Below are 22,250 nucleotides of genomic sequence, written 5' to 3'. Positions count from 1 at the left end.
GTTTTAAACAGCTCTGCTGAGTCAGGACTGTTGTGATCTTACTGCAGAAGTTATACTTTTAATTTATAATTTTCATTTATTGTTTTGGAGACTGAAGATGAGGCTTTTTATGGTTACACACAGAGTGACTGCAGAAAGGACTAGGACTATGTTCAGTTAAATAGTAAGTCATGCAGTTCTCTTCCGTTTTAATGGACTACAAGAATCCTGAGTCTTTATGTAGTCCGCTGTTGTGGATATTGTCTATTTTTGCAGGAATCTGGATTCTCTTTCTTTTCAGGCTACTCCTAAAAGTTTTTGATTCAAGCGTTCGTAGTAGTAGTATCTCAGGAAACCTCAACAGAGAACAGGGACTAGGCATGAAATAAAGGGCTTTAACAAGGCTGTTTCCAAAGAATCTCTGTATTTCTAAGACAAAGCTTCTGAAGCAGGATAGGCATCCTGTACCATGCATAGAAGGACAAACCTAGTCTGAACTGTGGCCTTCCTTGTAGTCTGATAAGAAAAAGGGCTTAAGTTTCAAAATAATACCTGCTGGTTTCAGCAGTAAGTCTGAAATCATGTGAATCTGATACGTTTATATTGCATAGACATACACATACGTTTTGAGGTGAGTGGTCACACATAATTCAGAGTTCTGAACTTGGGAATTGGGTTCATCGATAGTATAGGTAAGTCACCTGTGTTAATGAATAGGACCTTTTCATAATGCTGCTTGTTGCCTTTAATGAAAGGACAGCTTATTCTACTTTGCTAATTTTGGTGGTAAAAGGAAGGTAGAATGGCAAAGAGCATTATAGTGTTGATTTCCCACTTTCATTTCTCTGAACCATAGAAGGGAAGATAAAGGATAAAAATAATTATGATTGAATAATCTGAGATACTAAAGTTTGCTTATGATGTCTCTCTTCTGTACACGTTTTCTGTTAAATGAAGCTTATTAGATACAGTATAGGCTGTTTAGAAGGAGACAGGCTGAGAACAGGACTGAAGTGTGTAGGAGGAGGGACAGAAGGAGCTGGATGTGCTGTGGGGGAGGATTTGGGTACACTGTTTTTAACCATAAATGAGCAAAAACTAGCTGAGCTGCAGGTGGAGTTGTTCAGAAGCTGGGAGGAAGGACCCCACAGACCCAGCCTCTGGCAGAGGGATCCTGCATGGACACCTGGCACAGGCTGCCTCGCTGCCCAGCGGCCAGGCTGGGCTCCCTGCTGCAGCAGTAGCCTGACTGCTCCCCGCGGCATCACTGTCCTGTTGGAGGGAAAAGGGAATTTGGTGGTAGTTTCATCCCTCCATGCTACTTTATCTGGGTGCGGTTTGAGCTAATTTTTGTTAATAACGAGTCTGTAAAAGGGCTGGGGAGAAAGGGAGGCAAACAAGCTTATGTTTCAGTGGTGTGGGAAGCGGCATAGGCACTGAGGGTCTGTATTAACAGGTGATGCTGGAAATGATATTTCAGCAGCCCATGAGGCATTGCAGTATATTCATCTGATGGGTGCTTCAGCCTTTACAATATGGTTTTGCGTACTACTTACTTGAAAGCCACTTTCTGTCTACTTGAAAGACAAGTGGTCCTCCCCTCATCTGTACGTACTGTCACGTCTCTGTGTAAAACAAAAGAAAAGTTGCAGAATTTTTCTGAAATAAACGTTCTTTGTCAAAGCAAATCTTCCATAGGTACAAAGTTGGAGTTCTACGAAGATAACGGCCTTTTCTTTTGATGAAGTTTGAAAATTGTATGATACAGTTTTCAGAATTCCCATCCTCTAATTCGGTGTATGAAGGTTTGAACTTTGCATGTGGCTGGTCTCCACTAGGCCACACTAATTTTAATTCCTGTTTTCCCTTTGTGTGTGTAAGAATGTAATTTTTATTTAGAATTAATGTTCTGTTAGTTCTGCCTTAAATTTTGAATTAAATCATATTTAATATGTGGCTTTTTAGAATAAAGAGAAGTTGCATTTGCAGGTAAAATCTGCTTTATTTAAAGTCCTGTTTGTGCAAAACTGTTTTCAGTTACTCAACAGCAAAACTAAGAGGCTTGTTGAAGTTACTTGTTCATTATGGAAGTTAAATGAAAATCTGCTCAGCAGTGCTTTGATTTTTGGGTGGATTTTGTTAGTAATGGGACAAAATTATGCAGTAAGTGAGGACTTAACGTGGTGCAGTTATTTGAAATAGACAGATGTGTGTGTTTTTCTAGTGGCTGGTGGGAAGCATTACAGAAGTCTCACACCAGCTAGTGAACTGGATTTGTAGCGTAGCTGGGTGTTGTATGTTGCTTGCAGCATTCAGCTCTAATGCTTTCTTCCCCTACTGCTCCTCCTTAATCTCCTGTGTGAGGCTGCCTTTTGGAAAGCTTGTGGTTGTTCAGTTCTGCTCATTCTACATGCTTGCTTTTGAACAGAATGAGTAAGAATTATGTACATTTCAATAGATATATGCAGACTTCAGGAATTAATTCAGGTGAATGAAAGTAAGGTCCCTTTTCAGCCTGATTCATTGTCTATATGAAAGTTTAGTGAATTACTGGGTTGGATGGCCGTTGGATCTTCAGTTCATTCACAAGAATTTTCCTGACGTTCCCCTTAGTTAAAACGAGCTGTGAGAAGTGGATGGCGTGGGGGAAGAGGGAGAGAATATCAGCATGATCACGGCCATGTGACACTGTCTAATCAAAGTACTGTTTAAATGTTCAGCTGCCTTTTTGTTCCCTACTTCCCTTATCAGCAATATCAACTGCTGTAAGTTATTGAAAGTACAGAAATAATTAAAAAAAATAAAAAAAATTACCCTGACTGAAAAGAGTACTTGAATCAGGGTTGACATTGTGAGGTAATGTTACATACACTTGGAGATTCTGAAAAATGCAGTGAGCAAGATGAAATTAGATAGAATGAATATAAATTCTTGCTCCTTCATTATCTTCTTTTTTTAATACTGTCTTCCTTCCTGTGTTACATAATCTGTGGTGAAGTTGGAGTCAATGTTAGCTTTAATTTTTAAACTTCTTTACAAAGGCTCAAACACAAAAAATGGTCTGTTAGTAAGATTCTATATTAAGGAGGAAAATTCGTTTAACAGAAACAGTATGTGGAAACCATTGGTTTTCTGGAGCAGGAATATGTGTTGTTATGCCTTGCTTTGGATATTTAAGAGTTCTGTTAAGTAAATGTTGAGCTTGCTGGCAGGGGAAAAAACCCAGATCTATGAATTTCTCTTTATGATCTATTAATCTCCATTTGGGCACTGTTTACATTGCTATTTTAAGGAGCTATCCATACTAATTAAGCTTCTTTTTGTATTTATTAAGTGCCTCAAAAGTTTTCAAGCCATACCATAAAAATAATAAATAAAACCCCTACAGTAAATAAGGAGTCATTCACACCTTACACTGACAACTGACAGAATAAATGCAAGAACTTGGTAACAATCATGAGGTAGGACAAGGTATTTACTTAGTGCTTGGACTCCACTTTATGAGCTGCAGGCTTTCATAAGAGCAGTTTAGGTCAGAAGGGACTTGTGGAGCCATCTGGTGTAACCTGCTGCTTAATGCACGGCTGCCTTCATGTTCCTCAGGACCTTGTCCAGCCAATTGTGAGTACATCCAAGGATGGAGTTACTACAACCTCTGCAGCACATGGTCCAGGACTTAGCACCTACCGCTGTGATTTTTATTTTCCCACCCCTCCCCTTTTATCCAGTTGGAATTCACCCTTGCAGCAGCTTGCTGCTTTGCCTGTTGTTTTTTTTTTCTTTGCATCTCTGAGAATGGTCATCAGGCTGAATGAAACCACCTCTCTCAGCATCCCTGCTTGTATGGCACAGGCCTTGGTACCCAGCTGTCATAATGGTCACCCACTGGACTTCCGTTTTTGATCTCTGTATTTTAGCCCAGACATGATACAGATCTAGTCTCACGGGTACCACATAGAGCTTTTAATACTTTTTTCCTCTTGCCCTTGCTAATGTAACCCGGTCCATATTTCGTCTTTATTGCTGCAAGGTCTTAATGCCAAGTCAGGTTCAGCTTTTTGCTTAGGATGACATTTCACATATTCATTCCGTTTTTTATTTGTGTGGTAATAGTCCTTCAGATCAATGAAGAAATCTTTCAGACTCCAGGAATAGAATTTTGGGTTATTCTGATAACATAGGGATAACTGGGAATTTTTCCAGCTCAAAGAACCATTACATGTAGCTGGTTGGCTCTCATAGTTTGAATTTGGACCCAAAAGTTGCTTTACTGCTGGAGCCCTAACTTGCTGAAACTCCTGTTTCTGAGAATTCAGTAGCATTCGCACGGTAGGCTAGCACTGCATCATCCACATGCAAAATACTTCTTGGTTTGCTAGAACCAGTCCTACCTGCTAAACATGCAGGATTAGTGTCTGATTTATATCTTCATGTCTTTGACCCTGCACAAGAGAGTGCAGGCAGCTCTACTTTGTCCTCCTTTGAAATGAGGGCTGTGCTCTAAGAAAAAAAATTAAATGCAGAACGTTGTAGACTTGGTAACTGTTTTATCAAATGCTGCTTTTCCCCCCTAGAAATCTAAATGGAGATTTCCAAGCTACCCTGTTGCAAGCTATTGGGTATCCTGTACTGTGAACTTGTATTACTGTCTCCCTTAACTGTGGGAATTATTATTTTTTTTAAGACCTGTAGGTATCTGTTACACTGCAAAGTGTCATTATTCTTGGTTCTCACTGAACATACTGAATGTCAGTGGCTGAAAAACTTTGTTTATAAAATGTGATAGGGGTTTATAATAGATGATTTGTCATTAGTTACCTCTTTCATAGGTAGGTCAGTTTCCAGGCTGTCTGGTTGTACTTCTGTTGGATTTGTTTATCCCAAAACCAAGCATTGTTTTTTATTTACCCTGACCTCTGGCAACCTCTGGGAGATAAAATTCTGCAAACCCTGCTTTTATTTTTGATTTTTTTTTAATCCTGTTCAAAGCATAACTTCCAATTTATTGATGAAGTTCTTCACCATAGCCAAAATACTTGGATTTTTTTTTATGATGTTTTGCTCTGTTGGGTTTTTGGTGTGGTGGTGGTTGGTTGTGGGTTTTTTTTCCTTTAAATAAGTGTAGGTTGACTGAGAGGTGATCTGGGGTTGGGAGGGGGGAATGCAAGAACTGGCAATCATTGAGTCTAGTGAATTATTTCTATAAACCAGTGTTACCTGGTCTTGGGTATCAACTCTTGGCTTTTACCTGTGGAGAATGTAGATTTAGGCTTTTCAGGCAGTTTCGGTAGGTCTTCTGAAAAGAATTTCTTCTCAAGTCCATCAGTTCCCTAGTCATCGTGATTTGTGTGGCAGAGTCTTCTTCTTCCACAATACATTGTTGATTTTTTTCAGGGTTTATTTTCTGTGGCTCTGTGGCCAGGGCGCAGATCTGGAACATTTAGAGGTGAGAATCTTTCTTCTGTTTATTGAGGGTAGATTTGTGAAGGTTATGGTTAGTACAGAATACAAAAGGTCATTAAAGGATGAGAAGAAAACGATGTTAGTTTATATTTTGCCTGAATTCCATAGTAGTGCGAGAATGTTTCCTAGATAGTGTTAATTGAATTTGTACCATGCCAGGTAAGGTGGCTGGACACTTTGCTGACAATGCAGCAGGTATTTAATAAAATTTATCTTAATACTTGTTTTTGCTTAATAGGTGCCATATGTTTAAACATCTTGTTTCAATGTAGTTTTCTGGACGCCTTGTGGATTAATGTCTGTGGAGACATCTCTTACACTGTGCATACATGCTCAAAATGGGTTTACCTAGTTTTTAAGGTTAACATCTGCTTACTGTCAAACTCTGTAGATAAAGTCCGTTATACATTCCAGTGTGACTACTTCTGCATAGGCTGAGGGGCTCCAGACCTTGTTGTTCTCATGTAGTTCAGAGTTATTGGGAAGTTTCGGGATCTTCCTCCAGAAGCAGCTGAAATGAACTTTGACTTGCCTCTGTTTCTTTCCTGCTTCTTAAGAATACATGTGAGTCTGACGTTAATTTGAAATTGTTTTTCAAGATAATTTTATTCTACAAAATCTGAACCTTTTGAACTTTCTCCACTGTCCTTATTTTTCGTCTGCTGTACTCATGGGACTGGTAAGTCCTTCCAGTTGTTAATTTGCATGACTATTTTCTAATTGTTTTGTCTTTTGAAAATAACCTTCTTAATTGGAAGACTAATTAAATTTGGGTATGAGCATGCATCTTGGGAGCAGGAAATGTATGTTTTTAATACTTGTAACAAATTTACTTGCAAATTAGTTTTGGGTAAATGCAGATAAAAAATTGCATCAGTCTGTGCATGAGTTGAGTCAGTTTCTAGTTAATTCTTATGCATGTTTCTTCACAGCAACTGTATTTTTAAGACTAAGGAACCCATTTATTTGCAAATACAATCTCTGTGCTAGGGCAGTGTTAGTCTACTACAGAACACCGTATGCCGTCTTGCTCACAGCTATCGTTCCGTGTTTGCATGCCAGTAGTTCAGGTACTGTGAAACTTCATCTAAGGAGCTGTGTCAAAACGGTAACAGCAAAACAGTTAATAAATTTCAGATTTTTCTGAAGAACCCAAATACTCTAATCATAAAAACAACTAAGTCCTTAGCACAGGTATGCTTTTATTTCGGGCAGCAGGTATATCTTGGGAATTTGAGGGGTGAGTGGAAATACTGTGCATAGCCTGCAAGTCCAGGTGTAGGGTGTGTGTGCACCAACAGGCGTCAGTGGGTGTACGTGTCTGCCCCGCTCGACTCCACCCTCTGACAGCTACTGTGCTGGAGCCCATCCTTTTTTCCTGTTGTTCAAGTGCCATGCCAGGGAAACGGTTCCTTGCCTCCAGTGGTGCGGAACTTCAGAGGTATCTCAAGGGGCACGTTACTGAGCCTGCCTGGCTAGAGAAGACACTGGGATTTTTCAGGCAGGAGGTTTACAGCTGACTTTAAGATCTGGAGTAAGTTGGCAATGGAAACCATGGCAGCACTGTCTCCGCTCCTTTTAGTGGATAGGTGTGTATGCTGAACCAGGGAAAGGTGGTTGGGAGGGGTGACCTTTGGAGAGGTGACTTCATGTAAGTGGCTAACCTTGCTTGGGACAAACCACAGCTGAAATGTGGAAAAAGTGAATACTTGAACGCTGGTGGAGCAGTGCAGTGAACTCGTCCTGCAGCAGTAGTTGCCGGCGGTTGTGTTACAGACTTCCTCTCTTTAGAAAGAGAATTGGACTGAACTAGATAAACTTTCTGCCTCAGTGGTGATGTGGGACTTCGTTTAAAAGCATAAGCTCTGAAAAGCTTTAATAGATGCTATATGGATAGGTTTGGCTTGATTACTTTTTATTGATGTGATTCTAATATTTTTTCTTTTATTTTTTTTACTTGATTGAGGCTTCTGCCTGACCATGACAGTGCACAAAGCTACATAAATACTGACAGTATATGAGTGTGCAGTATGTATATATGACGACTATTCAGTAAGTTTATATTATAGGTCCTTGTAGAACCAAAATGAAGTGTTCTTAAGTTTTATTAAAAAATAAGGCTTTCCTGACAGTGCTGAACTTACCCGTTGCTATTAACTTCCTCTCTTCCCCACAAAAAAGGTAGTTGGGCAGATCAGTATACAGTAATGGTGCGGTATGTGTATGTTCAAGCAAAAGATCGGTCTCTCTCCTGTATCATGGGATGCTATTTGTATGTATGTAAACATTAACTCTGGAGGGAGAATTAAATTCTCTTCAGGCAAGTAATTCCTCTCTCAGCTCAATTAAAATAACAAGGTTAAACAGCTGTTTGGTGCCAAACACTGGTTTTAGGGGGCTGTGCGAAAGGGATTTTCTGTTTGAAAAGTTATCTCAACTTAACTCTGTGCTTGGCTTTCTTAAAATAAGCAGCTATGCTTAGTGTAATAGAGCTAACATGTTAAATAGGAATGCAGATGTAACCCATGACACCTTAATGGCTCCACACCAATGACAGTGCAGACATGATGCATCATGTCAGATATTCCTGTTGATATTCCTGTTGTAAATCAGCATGATGTGCTCTAATGGTTGTGAACAAGACAATGAGACTGAGATAACGAGTGTGTGATCTTCTCTTTCCAAGCATGTCAACCCTTTTTACATTTATTATCTCAAATTAGGTTTGGTATCTTAAAACACTTGTAGCTAAACTTTGAGATCTTTTACCCTAGGATTTCTGAGCTTGACTTTGCAATGGAGATCTGTTTGTTTTTTTCAAATAGAGATTTTTAGTTCCTTGTTAATCTGTGTTTTTCCATCAGGTAAAATCTCCTTAAGTTACTTTTAGAATTTTTTTTTCTGTGAATTATGTTTGCTCAGAAGTGAGACTGCTCAGTACGTTTGGTTTTTTTTTAACATCCTAGGAAGGTATGTAAGCATAGGAGAAAAGGAATTCCTTTTCTGTGCAGTGGCAGCAGAAAAATTAAAGCTTTTGCTATGAATTACTTGCTTTGAGATCATATATATGGCAGAAATCATTACTTCTAAGGAAGTTGCATGTTTTAAGGGTCTACTTTCAGTCCAGAAGTCTGAAGTAGTGGCTTTATCAGAATCCTGTGGTGGTGTCCTGATTATTGCAAAGCTCTGCAGAAATCATAACAGAGAAAATTCCATAACATTTTTTTCCCCTTAAGTTTTCTGAGATTAGGTGCAGAGGTAGCAACATCTCATCTGCTCCTTCCATGCCAGTCCAACTGTCATGTGGTTTACCTCTGATGTTCTGGTCTGGAGCAGCAGGTCAGGGTTTAACAAAGCTGTGTGTCCTCAGTCAAAGGAAGAACAGGTTGTAATTTGTGGCTTTATATCTGACTGTGCCAGTTTGTCGCTTCTGATAATGTTATGCCTTTTTGGAGTTTTAAGACTTTTTGGAATGTGTAGAATGTGGACACCCGCAAAACATGGGGACGTAGGCACAGAGAGCAGGAAAAAAGGAAGAAGAGGGTAAATTGCTCTATGTACAGAATGGGAATTGTATATTGAGCATGCTTGATGCTTTCAGTTCCATATATATTTTAAATTCTAAAAAGTGAACTGGAAATCCCTGACGTGGTACGAAGACAGGAAGAGATGTCTGGTGCCCTAGAACATAGTGGAAATCACATGGACGGAGAAGAGTGAGCTGAGTAAGTGCTGTACTATCTGCTGATAAGCTATAGAACAGATCACTTCCTATGATGCTCCCTCTAAAGGGAAAACAGGTAGTTAGGATTTGCAGAATTGAATTGAAAACAAGTATGTTGAGATTGACTTTTCAGGTTTAGTTAATCTTATGTAGGCACTTGCAGCAGTGTGTTGTTATACTTATTCCAATTCATGTTTATTTTGATTTGAGGATAAAGACCTACTGCTGCTCTTAAAATCCTTCAGAGGAGATTGAGGGGATTGTTGCTTGTATGTACCTGTGCTAGCAACCTCTCATGTGGATAGACAGGGAAAGAAAACTGCCTGTCAGTCCTTTAATTTTCATGTTATTGTACTGCTAACGAACTGTGGTGAAAGCCTTTTACTTGCCAAAGAGGGTTTGAATGTGCACAAAACTGTCACACCAGTATGCTTCCTTATGGGGCTCTTTCAGGTGTCCCCAATGCAAAAAGTTCCCGTTTTCTCTGAAGACAGTATGTAGTCTGGAATTTAGTTTGCTTGCTTCTGAAGTAGTAACAACCTGAAAGAAAACTTTTCTCAAGAACAGCCAGCCTGTCTTGCATCGTGTATCCTATTTACCTGCATTGGTTTTGATGTTGTTATTCCTGTCATGTTTTCCTTCTGATTCTTAGATACATTTTAGAATTTGCTTGGTATTTCTCAATTTTAAATTAACTAAACATATATATATATAAACAGAATAATCTCATGTCTGTCTCTCTACACTTTATTTCCTTGGTAGCTGTCTCAAATGTTCCTATATATCCATCATCTCAGGCAGTCTTAAATACATGTTATGAATTTGGGCAGGGGTAAGAAGATAATTACAAGCAGAAGGACTTCAGGGCACTAAAGGCTGAAGCAGGGTGAATTCTTTATATTGCTAAGGTGAAGGGATTGCTGGTGAAAAGAAAGCAAATTCAACAGTTTTCTTGGAAGCTGTTTTTATGATGGTCTCCCCCCCCCCCCCCCCCCCCCCCCCCCCCCGTACTAGCTGTTGTAGTGGTAGCAGTGTAGTCAAACTTGTTGATTAATGCTCTAGTTAGCTTATAAATCTCTAAGTAGCATTACAGCTGTAATGATGAGCTACAGGAGAGCTTCCTAACACTGAAATGGAGTTATAGAGACAAAACAAATCTTTGGTTTCGATTCAGTATTTTACCTATAGAATTATAATTTCATGCTTTGAAAAAAGGTGGAAAGAGGGAAAAAAACATGGCAGTATGTTTCTGCATTTTCCATGCTGTTCTTTAGTGCTTTCTCTACAGTTGTTGCCATGCAACTTTATACTGTATTTTCTTTTGTGTGAAGTGGGGTAGGGGAAAGCTGAAAGGGGTTTGTAGAAGTTTGGTTACTGCTTTGCTTTGGTATCAGTTGTAATTGGCTTGTGTGATTCCTGTACCTAAACACTTTGTTCTTATCTTTTAATATGATAATCTGTTCCTAGTTTGGTTTTCAAGGTAACTGTACCCTTGTGATACAGAGGCATGTGACCATTTTTGTAGACATTCATGTTTAAGGATGGCAGTGCACCCTGTTAACCTTGTAATTCTAGTGCGCTCTGATGTCTGTGCCTCAGTTGGTTTTTTGTATTAAACATTTCTGCTGTATTGTAAGCAGTATTATCTTTGTTGGTGTATTTATGGTACTGTTCATGTTAGCTGATCAAAAGTGGCCAGGAAAAGCAAGTTTTTAGTGTCCAGGTGGTTCTATTGCAGGTGACTATTTCAGCCCTTTTAGAACACAAAGCTCAAGCCACACTTAATGTATAAGAAATAATCTGTACTAGGTGGGTCAGTCCACTGGGCGTTAAGGTTGTAATATTAAGAGAAAGCAGTAATGCCAGACTGGAAGCATCCGTTGAGTGAAGGTGCTATAGCTGTCTGCTGATTGAAATAGCAAAAATGCTTTTGTCTCAGTGGAATTGTTTGGGGTTTTTTTTATTTTAAAGGAGGGAGGGAAAGCGTACAGTCAAGTTCCCAGAAAAACCTATCACAAGGTGTGTCAATTGGGCTAACCTGAACGTATTTGAATATTTGCTGAACTAGGCAGTAGGACAAAAGAAAAAAACTGTTACCCTATACCCATGGCATACCTGGATTATTAAAGTATCTGTTGTGCTCTTGGGGGAGCTGAGTACTCCCAAAAGCATGAAGACTGGTACGTACTGTGTGCCCAGTTTTGGAGAAGCATAGCTGGGGTATGAAGACGCAAGTCTGGCATATTGCTTTATCATTAAAAACTAGTAACGTCTATAAAAATGACTTAATTTTCAGGGGCTACGTGACTGCTGCTACAGTGTTTAAGCTGGTTAATTTTAGACATTTCAGAGAGACTTCAGAATTAATGTGCTTTGATAGCTGCTTTTACGGTTATTCAGGAAAAATATTTGTGACAACAGATCAAAATACAGTAAAAGGCTACTATTTTTTTGTGATTTTTGTGGTCGTGTTACAACAGGCGGATGGGTGAAGAATGCTTATGCAGAAAAAGATGTAGTGTCTCAGTCTTTGAAAGAGTGAGGCTGAATGATCCAGCGGGAGGCTAAAAAAGGCCATTTCTAAAAAAAAAATTAATTTGTAATTTTCTATCTACTAAAAATTCTTATTTAACCAAGTCCATTGCCTAGTACAGTGATAATACTGCATGATGTGCATGATGTACCTCTTGAGGATGGGAAACAGTGTCTGCCAGCACAACCACAAGAGGAGTTGGATTATGTAATTGGGATACATAAGGTTAGCAAATTGTCTGCCCTTCTGTGTTTTATAATTAATCAACCCTTCTTCTTAATCAAACTTTTTTTTTTGTAGGAATTTGTTTACCAGGAAGCAAAGTGCAAGATTTGAAAAACAAAATGATGTGGGATGGAAGTTGTTTGGAAAAGTACCTCTCAGAGAAAACTCGCAGAAAGATCCAAAGAAAATACAAAAGGTATTTGCTTAATTATGTGTTAGGATTAGTGGTAGATGTAGAAGCTGGTTAAATTTATGATCTGTATATATGACTGTGAAGCCTGTTAGTTGTGCACAATTTCTTGGACAGTATCAAAGAAGTTTCTGAACTGCACTTCAAAAGACTCTGTTCTACGTGGTCATTTACATAGACTACTCCATGAAAACACATAACAATTTGATATAAAGCACTTCATGGTGAACATTCAAATTACGTGAAAGTGTTTTTTATAATCAAGCTTTGTAGGTATTTCGAAAATCTTTCAAATGTCTTTATCTTTTTCTAGCTTTCACTGGTTTGTGGCCTTTGTGTCATAGACCCATCTATAACAGGCTGTTCAAAGGGAAATTATGTTCTGCTGGGCCTTGGTTTATTTGTGTTTCAATAGTAATTAAAAATACATAAATTCAAGGTAGAGTTAATGTGGTAGAGTGCCAGAAACCTGTGATGGAATGCTAGTTTCACTCATTCCTTGTTTTCTGAAGTATTTGCTGTTCGGAGTTCAGATTTTCTGTGTGTGGCCTTGATGAAAATTTGGTTATTGGCTTGAAATGTTGGAACAGTACAATACAGTTCAGGATAAGCAAATGGATTAAAGTTGTTTTTTTTTTTTCCTTGTACAGTATAGTTAAAAAGGGAGTGTGTATTGAAATTGGTTCCCTGAAGAGAAAAAACTTAAAAACATCAGAAATACGAAAGTATTTAGGTTTCCCCCATCTTCTTTGCTGCTTAACTAGTTTTGCTGGTTTTCATGTGTGTCTGTTGTGTATACTTGTCAGTAGTTTGATCCATGATTTGTCAAACTTTAACATCTTTTTTTCTGTATGGGTTATGGGGGTGAAGATGCCATACAAAAAAAGAAAAATCTTTTTAGGCCTGCCTTAGTGTGTCATAAAACCATTAAAAAAAAAAGGGAAAAAAAAACCCACAATGAAAACCCCTTTTCTCTGTCTTTGCATATCAGTTTTCAAGCTGTAGCCTTATAACGTTGTTGAAAACATTTCAGAGGACTGGTTCTACTACAGATGAACCCAAGCACATTGCTGGTGAATCAAATAACCTGCCTTCCTAGTGGGGAAAAAATCTTGTGAAATCCAGCTGCGTGGTTGGTAGTTTGAGCTGCTTTTCCAGTGAGAAGAAAACATCCTCTTTCAATCTGTCTCGTGATCGGGGTGTTTTCTGATTGCAGGCATTTTATGTGTTTGGGGCTTTCATTGTATTTCATTCAGTTCTCACTTCCTTGTTCAAAGCACTGTGAGAACAGGAAGGTTTGCATAGAAAGACACCACGTAGTAAGAACCTCAAAAACAGCTGCTGTGACTGAAATGAGAATGCTGACTTGAAGGATTGTGCTGCTTTATTTAGGGTAAAGTGCTCTGGAAATCTAGGTGTGTCATGACTGTTCCTAGCTGTAGCCGGGCTGTTAATTTAAGTGAAGTTCAAGCAGCTTTTTGATGTTGTCACTAGGATCAACCACTTAAACTTCATCTACAGCTTGTCTTGATATAATTAACAGTTCTGAAGCATTCACCAAAGATTTTTAATGACACAATTGAAGAGGCTTAGTAATCACAGTACTCTTGACACTTAGCAGTGTATTTTATTGTGGTCATCTGTTCTTTGATAAGTGGGTAAATAATTTATTAACATTTTGTGGCTGTTGCTGGTACTGTGAATATTTTTCTTTTAGGTCCAAACTGTCTTACATGGTGAGTATTCAGTGTTCCTAGAACATTACAGCTTTTAATGGTTGTATGAATTTTGTTAGGAAAAAAAAAAGCTATTGAAGAATTATGTGGTGTGGCGTCTAAACGTTAATGAGTTTCTGGCAAGATTGCAAGTCTGAAACAATTGTCTCCAATGCCTCTTGGATAACAGTAACTAATCCTTCCTAAGTTATTTGGCACTTTCCTGGAGTTATGTTTGACATGTAGACTTTCTGAGACATGAGTAATGCTGTAAATAACTTACCGAGCCTCCCTGGCACCCCAAAGCATATCACGTTTAGGTTACCCCTCACAGGTTGCTTTGACAATGACAAAGTAGCACTTGTGTTGCAGAGGTTTTTTGCCCATTTAGAGGCATACTTTTAGTCCTTTGATTTGTGCCTGAAGAACTTTTGCATATGTGGAGGAGGTGACAGCACATTGGGATGATGCCTGTTAGCCAGCACCAGTTCCTTCTGTCTGGTGAAAAAGGGATACTAGACCAGAAGAATAAACACTGATGCTGTTTCTACCTTGAGGTATTTTATTTCCAAGGCCAGAAGAGTAGGTGCTCGGAGGATCCTTATCTTATATATTGAAGAATTTGGAGGTATGCAGTGAAATATGGGAGTTGGGGAGGATGGCTGTGATTTAGGTAAATTGTTAGTGTCCTAGTAATTGATTTCAGCATCTGCACTTTTTCCTGTAGGGCATGAGGCAAGGTGCCTAAACTATTTATTTTTTAGGTGGCTGTTAATTGTCTGGCCTTCATGTATGCTTTACTTGAAATTGGGATGGATTATTTTTTTTCTAAATTTAGTTTTTCTTTCCAGAACTGCCGGGGCCTTTCTTAAAGCTCAATGTAATGGGACATACACTTGCATTGTATGAAACCTTCCGTAAACACCAGGTGTGCTGGGAAGCTGATTGTTTGAGGTTGCAAAGTTGGTGACTCTTTGGAGCCTGACACTCCATATCTTGATCATCGGTGTTTCGCTACTTGACTACCACATTGTCGTATGCAAAGAAATGTGGAAAGCATTGTGAGACACTCTTAAATTAACTTGTCAGCATTGGAGCTGGGTCTTGAGGACTGTGTGGGGAGCTGTGAGGTCCTGAACAGTGATGGCAAGATCATAATTGCTAAGTGAATGATAACTGAACTCATCTGTACGTACTGAGTGAAGTGTGTAGAGCACACGGTAGGAGTGGAAAATGTCACCTAGACAGAAGGGACTATTTAAAAATCCAAGTATTCTTTTAACATAATGTTGCATGTAACTTCCTCTACACTTCAAGAAAACCGAACTGTAGGGTGAAAAGGGAGAGTCAGTTTTCAGACATTATGAGAAGTCAGCAGGGTTCTGAACCCTCTTGCGCTAACACAGTGATTCATAGCGCCAGTCACCTGTCACTTCATACCATGAATTTCAGATTATGTTACACAGCTGGGCTTAGGCAGACTTGATGAGAAATGCATTGCTCATATGCTGCTGGCCACAGTTACCATGGGTATTGTTTCCTTCCCATAGTACACTTTACTCCTCCTGTCTTCTGTATGTGCAGGATTATCTGACTTCATTTATAGGATTCAGTGCTCTGACAGACTTATTTCTAACGTTTTGTGCTACTGACATGATGGACAAAAGAATTGTGTTGGTGTGCCTTTGTAACTAACTTTTCATCCCTCTGCCTCTTGAGTATTCATCTGAATTTGTACTGAAGAGATACTCAGTGCCCTGTTAAAGGACTTCATGCCTATTTGCTGGTGGCAGAAAACTGATAGGCTTCTGATAGTCTGTTACTTGAGATGCCTCAGGTTTGGAGAAGAGTGGAGATGTGGACTGTACCATCCCTTTGAGCTTGACTCTCTCACTCCTGTTCCTCCAGTTCCTGGCTCTGGTGGTACATTGAGCCAGGAGCCTTTCCGTTCTCTGGCTGCTCAGGCTTGACTTAATGGTTCTTTTCAAGGAAAAAACCCACAGACTTCTTCATACCATGGAGTCCATGTCTTCCTGCAAATTGTCTGCTCACAATGATGTTATTGTCTGTGTGGTGAAATACTCATTAGCCCTTAGACCAGGGGTCCTCAAACTTTTTAACCAGGGGGCCGGCGTGCGGATGCAGTGGCAGGCAGTCATCTGTGGCTGCTTGGTTTCCCCCCCCCCCCAACCCCCGGCGGGGGGTTCTGTAAATACCGGGGGCCGGATTGAGGACCCTGGGGGGGCCGTATCTGGGCCACAGTTTGAGGACCCCCGCCTTAGACTGTAGGAGGCTCAATCTGCCTAACTATAGAGGTTCTTGAGTAGTGTTTCTATTGACAAAATATTGGTCTAATTCTGAAAGGCAAGTTAAAGGTGATAAATTCTTCATTGTGATTTTTACTTGATTATGCTTTCCTGCCATGAAAAAATGGAGAAAAAAAATGTTTTTTTGAAGTTGCATGTAACTTGTTTAGAATAAATGAAGTTCTTTGGATTATCTAAGATGTTACAAAATAAGCTGACCTTAATAATAGCTGTGGTTATCAATTTCTATTTGTAGCAGTCCTTAAGTTTCACGTACCTATGGAAATCTATTTGATTGGGCTTGCTTGGTACGCACCTCTTTGTGCACAGGAACTGAGGTGACTGAGCCACCAAGCAATCCTTTCCTAAGTCAGCTTCTTTTGTTTCCAGAGAAACATCAAAGAAATCCTTTGTGTCAGGTCACTCATTAGAGCCCTGTGACTATTCAATTAATTTGGCTGCAGACTCCTGTAAAGAGTTAACTGCTGTGTTTGTGGTTCTGTTTTCTGATACCTTTATTATATGGATGAAAGTTGGTGGTTGGTTTTTTTTTTCTAGAATGAGATGAACAAAGTTGACTGCAAACTTAAATAGTCTTCTGAAAGATAAGGATGATGTATTTGTATGCACATTTTTTAAACTTACATAAAGGGAGCAATCTTCTAAAATACATTCTTATTGTACGTTGTTCTGGTACTTTCCCCACAATAATCTTGTCCGGGATTGAAAGCCATTTACAAGAATGAATGCAATTTTAAGATGTGTGCTTATATAAAGTACAAAAGAGGAAAAAAAGTAATTGAACTGTGAAGCGGTTAAAAATTGATTTTAGAAATACCAGTGTTTATTTCCTTCCTGCCTCCTACTTGTAAAATAAACGATGAAAACTCCAGTCCATCAAACTTCAGTTGCCTTTCACAATTTGAATTTTGTTATACCATGACTGAAGATGACTGTACATATACAACTTGAGCCAGGCACAATATGTAAGGAGAAATAGCATTTTTCCCCCCCCGACCAAAAGAATGGTCAGACAGGCTTTTGAGCACATAAGCCTTTTCTCAGGTCCTGTAAAAACTCCTCTGACAGCACGCACTTGTTTAACTGTTGTATATCCAACATAGCATCATAGTTTATTTTAATAATGTGGGAGTTAAAATCTCTGCAGCTAAGTTGTTGTTTGTCCTACTTTTAATGCTCTCAGTATACATTAATATTAGTCTTCTGATGAAGACTTAATAGTGGCTTATGCTAAGGTTGGATTGCTTTGCATGGTCACCAGGAGCTTTTGTACATGTTTCATCCAGGTAAATGTTTTAAAGCTTGAAAGCTGTCAGAACAACTCATCTTGTCTGAGAAGCTGGAAATGCATTTACAATGGAGGCTTGTATGATTAGGTTTTTTTATTGATTATGTTTAGGAATCCTGCTTGAGCAGAACTGGTTCTGCCAGTTGCTTTTGTAATTGATGTGTGAAAATGCGCTGACAGTCAGATGACAGTACTTCACTGAGAATAACCGCCAAAGTCAATTGTCTTCCAATAGGCAGTAGAGCTGAGCTAGGCTTTGCAGCCACTGTTCTTGCAGGAACTCTTCAAGATTGGTAAGAGCAGCACATGTAAATACCAGATGTTTGTAATGCTGTCCTCAGCATACTGTTTGGTTGTCTCCTCTCATGTGATCAGTCTTCACAGAACTTGTTTGCAGCTGGCCAGTCAAGATCTTTGTGTATTAAGAGACCAATGTGTATAGAAGAAAGTCAGACTTTAGCTGTATCCTAGAGACAAGTTACAGCTGCCTTGCCCAGAGGAGCAGCTTGAATGAAGCTACTTTTTTCTATAGCATATGACTACTTTTTTTCCCCCCCTCTAATAGGAAAACCCATTTTTTAATCGGTGCATAATTTTTTTCCCTTCCCAAAGTGCTGTGATGTGACCTATGAAGACTGTTCCATTTAACTGGAATCCTATGAATTCCAGTAAGAGCTCAATGGAATGTCTTCATTTTCTTAGAGTTAGGAAAAAATTTCTTTGCTGAAAGAGTGGTCAAAAAAACCCAGAGAAGTCCACTGACTCACCAACCGCAGATGTGTGGAGGTTCTCGTGCAGCTCCATGTGCAGGAGCGCTCCAGATGGAAGCTGAAACGTGGCTAGTTGCTGCCACGTGTTCCACTTCAGCAGCCCTCTTGCTGATGGGTGGCAGTTGTCTGAAAACACTGAGCTTTTCTAAGTGTTTCTTAACCATGCTTTAGGCTGTATTCAGATGGTCCATTCAGGACTTTTTGAAGAGGAAGTGGTTGGCTCAAGCTGGCAGCTGATTCTGGCAGGAGCCTGATCTACAGTTTTGGATGAAGCATTGTCTTCTGCTCATACTGAGTTTGTCTTCGGATAGATCACTGGATAAATCATTGTGACTAATGGCTATAGCTGTTAATGGCAGGGTGCCTGCTTGCATGTAGACTTCTTCACACTTCAAAGTGTCCTGGCTATAAACTTAGTATATGTTTTCTGTTCTGCAGTAGAAGTCGGAGTGTGTAAATGAGCCACTTCCTCTGTTCTCCTCCTGTGGTTTCATTTCTACTTGTCAGCCTTCAAAAAGGCAGGATTTAGATCTTTTGTGGCGTGCCTGAGTTCCTGTTTTTAAGAGTAAAGAAACAGAAGTGCAATTGCAGTGCAAGAAGGCATAGTTACTTTGGTTAGCCTAAAACTAACCTATGCTTATCCTTGTGCAATCTTTAGAAATAAAGGTGTAACTCTAATTTTGTCACCTCAGAATTACAACCCAAAATTTGCAAGTTGCCTTAATGCGCTATTTCATGTCTTTCCTTCAGATTCAAGTAAAAGTAGTATTTTATTGTAATTGTATATTAAGGGTATCTAATTTTTGTGAAGGAAAATAAAAATAAAATAAAGGAAACCTGTTTTGTCACTGCTGTTCTAAAATCTTTCCCCAATAAGAACTGCACTGAATAGATTATTCAGCAATTCAGCTGTATTAGTCTACAAAGAGTGTGTTGCCCTTGTCCTGACTTGAAAATTATCTGCCTCAAACAAACCTACTATCATATTTAAACAGATAAAGCAAGAGTAATAGCTTCCATCCACAGTAAATGAAAGGGTAATTTAATACTATGGCGGAAGGATTGTTCCTGAGTATTTTAATGATAAAAGAATGTAATGTGACCCACCCAGGTATCATAATTTAGCAGAGTCTTAACTGCCGAAGTGCTGCTTTTGATGCTGTTGGAACTTCTTGCCTTATGTTATGAACATCAGGCTAATAGAAAATAATAAGCTTTGAGTATCAGTTTTAACAGGTATGACAGGCTACAAAGTATTTTTTTGAAAAGTGAGGCATCTTTTTTTCCTCCTTTTCCAGTTTTAAAGCTTTTATTTGCGTTTTATCACTCTAAAGGTCCTCATAAATTACCTAGCTCAAAAGCCCAGAAGCTGGAGGGATCCTAAATAGCTGTTACAGGCGGTGTTTAAGGATAGGTATCTCCTCTCTGGAATAAAGATACTAAATAGATAGAAGTATAAGCTTTGTTAGTTGTTACTGCAGTCAAAATGTCAGCTGCTAGTCTCTATTGAAGGGTCTGTTTCAATGCCAGTGGTATGTTTTAGGTAAAATGCAGTAAGTTTAAAGTTGTCCAGTGAGATAGTAAAGTTTGTCTGTCTTAATTGAAACAGTTACTTTGTAGCCCAAGTTGATGTATAGCCTTAGCTGGAACATAAATTCACATGGCACAAGATTATTTTTAAATGCAGGAGGCCAGAAATTCATGGAAAAATGCTTGACTTTTAAGGCTGAAGTATACAGCTCTTAGGACCTCAAATTTTCAAGGCCAGGAAAGACTTTTTCGGAAGACCTGGTACCTCAGTGGAAGTTTGTTCTCATCTCTTGTTAATTGATAATCCAACATCCAGCTGGCATTTGTGTGTCCACTTGTGCTTTATAGATAGATACTTAAACACCTACATCTTTCTGTAGCCAGTAAGTTTTTTGGTGTAGTAACCTTCCACTGTGTGTGTTGATAAGCAACACACAGGGGGCTTTTGGGTCCCCTGTCCTTGGGTTTTTGAATGAAAATGGAAGTCTGTAGAGAGCAAGACTAGAAATACTCAAAAGTATGTGCCAGTGTTGCATGGCACAAACACTTGGCAAAACATTACTGTGAAGCAAAGCAGGAGATAAATCCTTAAAGGCAGGTGTGTTTAGCCTCTAAATATTGTGGTGGAACTGTCTGTCCCAACAGGAGTCTAGAACTTGCATTGCTAAAATGTAAAACTGAGATAGCTTTGCTAGACTTCGATATGTTATTTTTGTGTTAAACAGAAGCAAGCTCCCAAGAAACCCAACTCAAACATTTTCTTTGTCTTCCGTTTTATACATCTCAAACCTCATCTAAAATTAAACGGGGTGCAGGGTGAAGGTTTTGAAAGGCTAACTCTTACAATGCTTGCTAGCAACAGCAAACAAAGCTGATGTTATTTAGCTCTGCAAAATGAATGGAGTTATTGTATGCATGTTATGGAAACCCTGAGGTTCTGGATGTAAGGATTTCAAAAAGCCAGACACGTACTTATTCCTTAAGTGTCATTCTAAAGAAAGACTGGGAAAATGTTTCTTCAAATTTTACATTCTTACTCTCCCTCTTGCTCTCAGAGGACACTTTATCTCATTTTTCTGACATGATTGTATTACACATTTTTTGTGTCTGTTAGTAATTTCCACATGAAAATTTTCTTTTGCTCTGTTGACTAGTTGTCTCTTTAGCATGACAAAGTTCAGTGGAAAGAGTTTCATGAATATTAAAGCCTGGAAATAGTCATTGCTTTAAGCTAGGCTATGAAGGTATGTTGTCTTCCTTCATATATTTTACTTGTATTTGTGTGTAGCTTTAAAAAGCTAAACTCTCTTCTCAAGGCTGAACCTTAAGTTACAAGGAAGATGATATTCAGGACAATTTCCATGTTGATACAGTGTTTTGTAAAATTAAACGCAGAATGCACAAGAGTTGACCAGTCCAAACAGATGATGAGAGAGAATATGAAGTGTATCATCAGTAGGAGTACAAAAGGAGCTTTTGTTAAACATGTAGGAAATTGGCACCAGTAACTGCTTCAAGGGTAATTTCAGGGATCAGAGAAGCAAATGTGGATACAGGAAACCACTCAAACAGGCTTTAGCGTATAGTCTTATCATGTTGTTTTTCTATAATTTCTAAGGGCAGACAACTATGAAACCTGAAAAGGTCAGAGATCGTTAGAGATGCGCAAATCTTGATGAGGAAGCAGAATAGAAATTAGTGGAGGCATTTGAAAAGCGGAGGGAAGGTGTAATATGCTTAAAAGTATCAGGTGAAGTACCTTTTCTCACACTATTTTTCGTGTATGTACTGAAGTAATGTAGTTAAATACAAGCCTACACATACCCACCTATGCAGACAGTTGTTTGCAAACAGAAATAGTAACTGTGTGCTGTGGTGGGCATCTGAACATCATAATAATGCAAGTTGTTGTGCATTGCAAAGTAGATGGTATTTCTGGGTAACTTTTTATGCTGTCTTGAAGATTGTGAGTACTTGAGGTAATATTTACAACTGATTTGAGAACTTGCAAGATAAAATGCCATGTTCCTGTGACTCCTATATCCCAGAGTTAACCCGGTACATTTCAGAATGGCACCAGCATGAAGCTGACATGGCTTGGAGAGTCCTTTCATTTCTGTGTCTTGTTCAGAAGGACAGTTCTGACATGCTCTTCAGCCAGACTGAAGAGCATGTTGTTTGAGACTAGACAGGAAAGATAAATAGTCTTCTAGGTCAGCACTTAATGTGAAATGTCAGAAGAAAAAGTTCACTGAAACAAAAGTCCATCCACTGCAATCTGTATAACACCTAAGTGATACGCTGAAAGCAGGTGTTGGTAGTGTTTTATTCTGGCAGATGTTAATTTAAAAAAAAAAACCCTAACAATTTAGCTGGCATTCTCTTCTTGCTCAAGCGTTCATCAGATGCTTGCCCTGCTGGAAGCCTTTCTTGTAGATATTTCCCCTTGTTTGATACTGAAGTGTAGCAGATAGTATTAGTATGTAGGGAAACTGTGCACATGTTT

The 22,250-nt window shown here is 39.0% G+C and overlaps 1 protein-coding gene across 3 annotated transcripts in view; it reads left to right on the top strand.

Moving 5' to 3' along the window:
* Positions 1-22,250, top strand: part of TBC1D14 (TBC1 domain family member 14) — a 70,614-nt gene that overhangs the window by 10,147 nt on the left and 38,217 nt on the right. For 2 of the 3 annotated variants that reach the window (XM_055714216.1, XM_055714210.1), the window contains exon 3: positions 12,000-12,120. In XM_055714216.1, the coding sequence (XP_055570191.1) occupies positions 12,000-12,120 (121 nt within the window). Of the gene's footprint in view, positions 1-6,812; positions 7,032-11,999; positions 12,121-22,250 lie in introns of those variants that run through there. The other variant, XM_027814287.2, reaches the window with a different exon arrangement.

Source organism: Falco cherrug, chromosome 1 (genome assembly GCF_023634085.1).
Source record: "Falco cherrug isolate bFalChe1 chromosome 1, bFalChe1.pri, whole genome shotgun sequence".
Taxonomy (NCBI): domain Eukaryota; kingdom Metazoa; phylum Chordata; class Aves; order Falconiformes; family Falconidae; genus Falco; species Falco cherrug.
The sequence above is the reverse complement of the archived record's forward strand: the minus strand, read 5'-3'. Positions and strand labels throughout refer to the sequence as shown.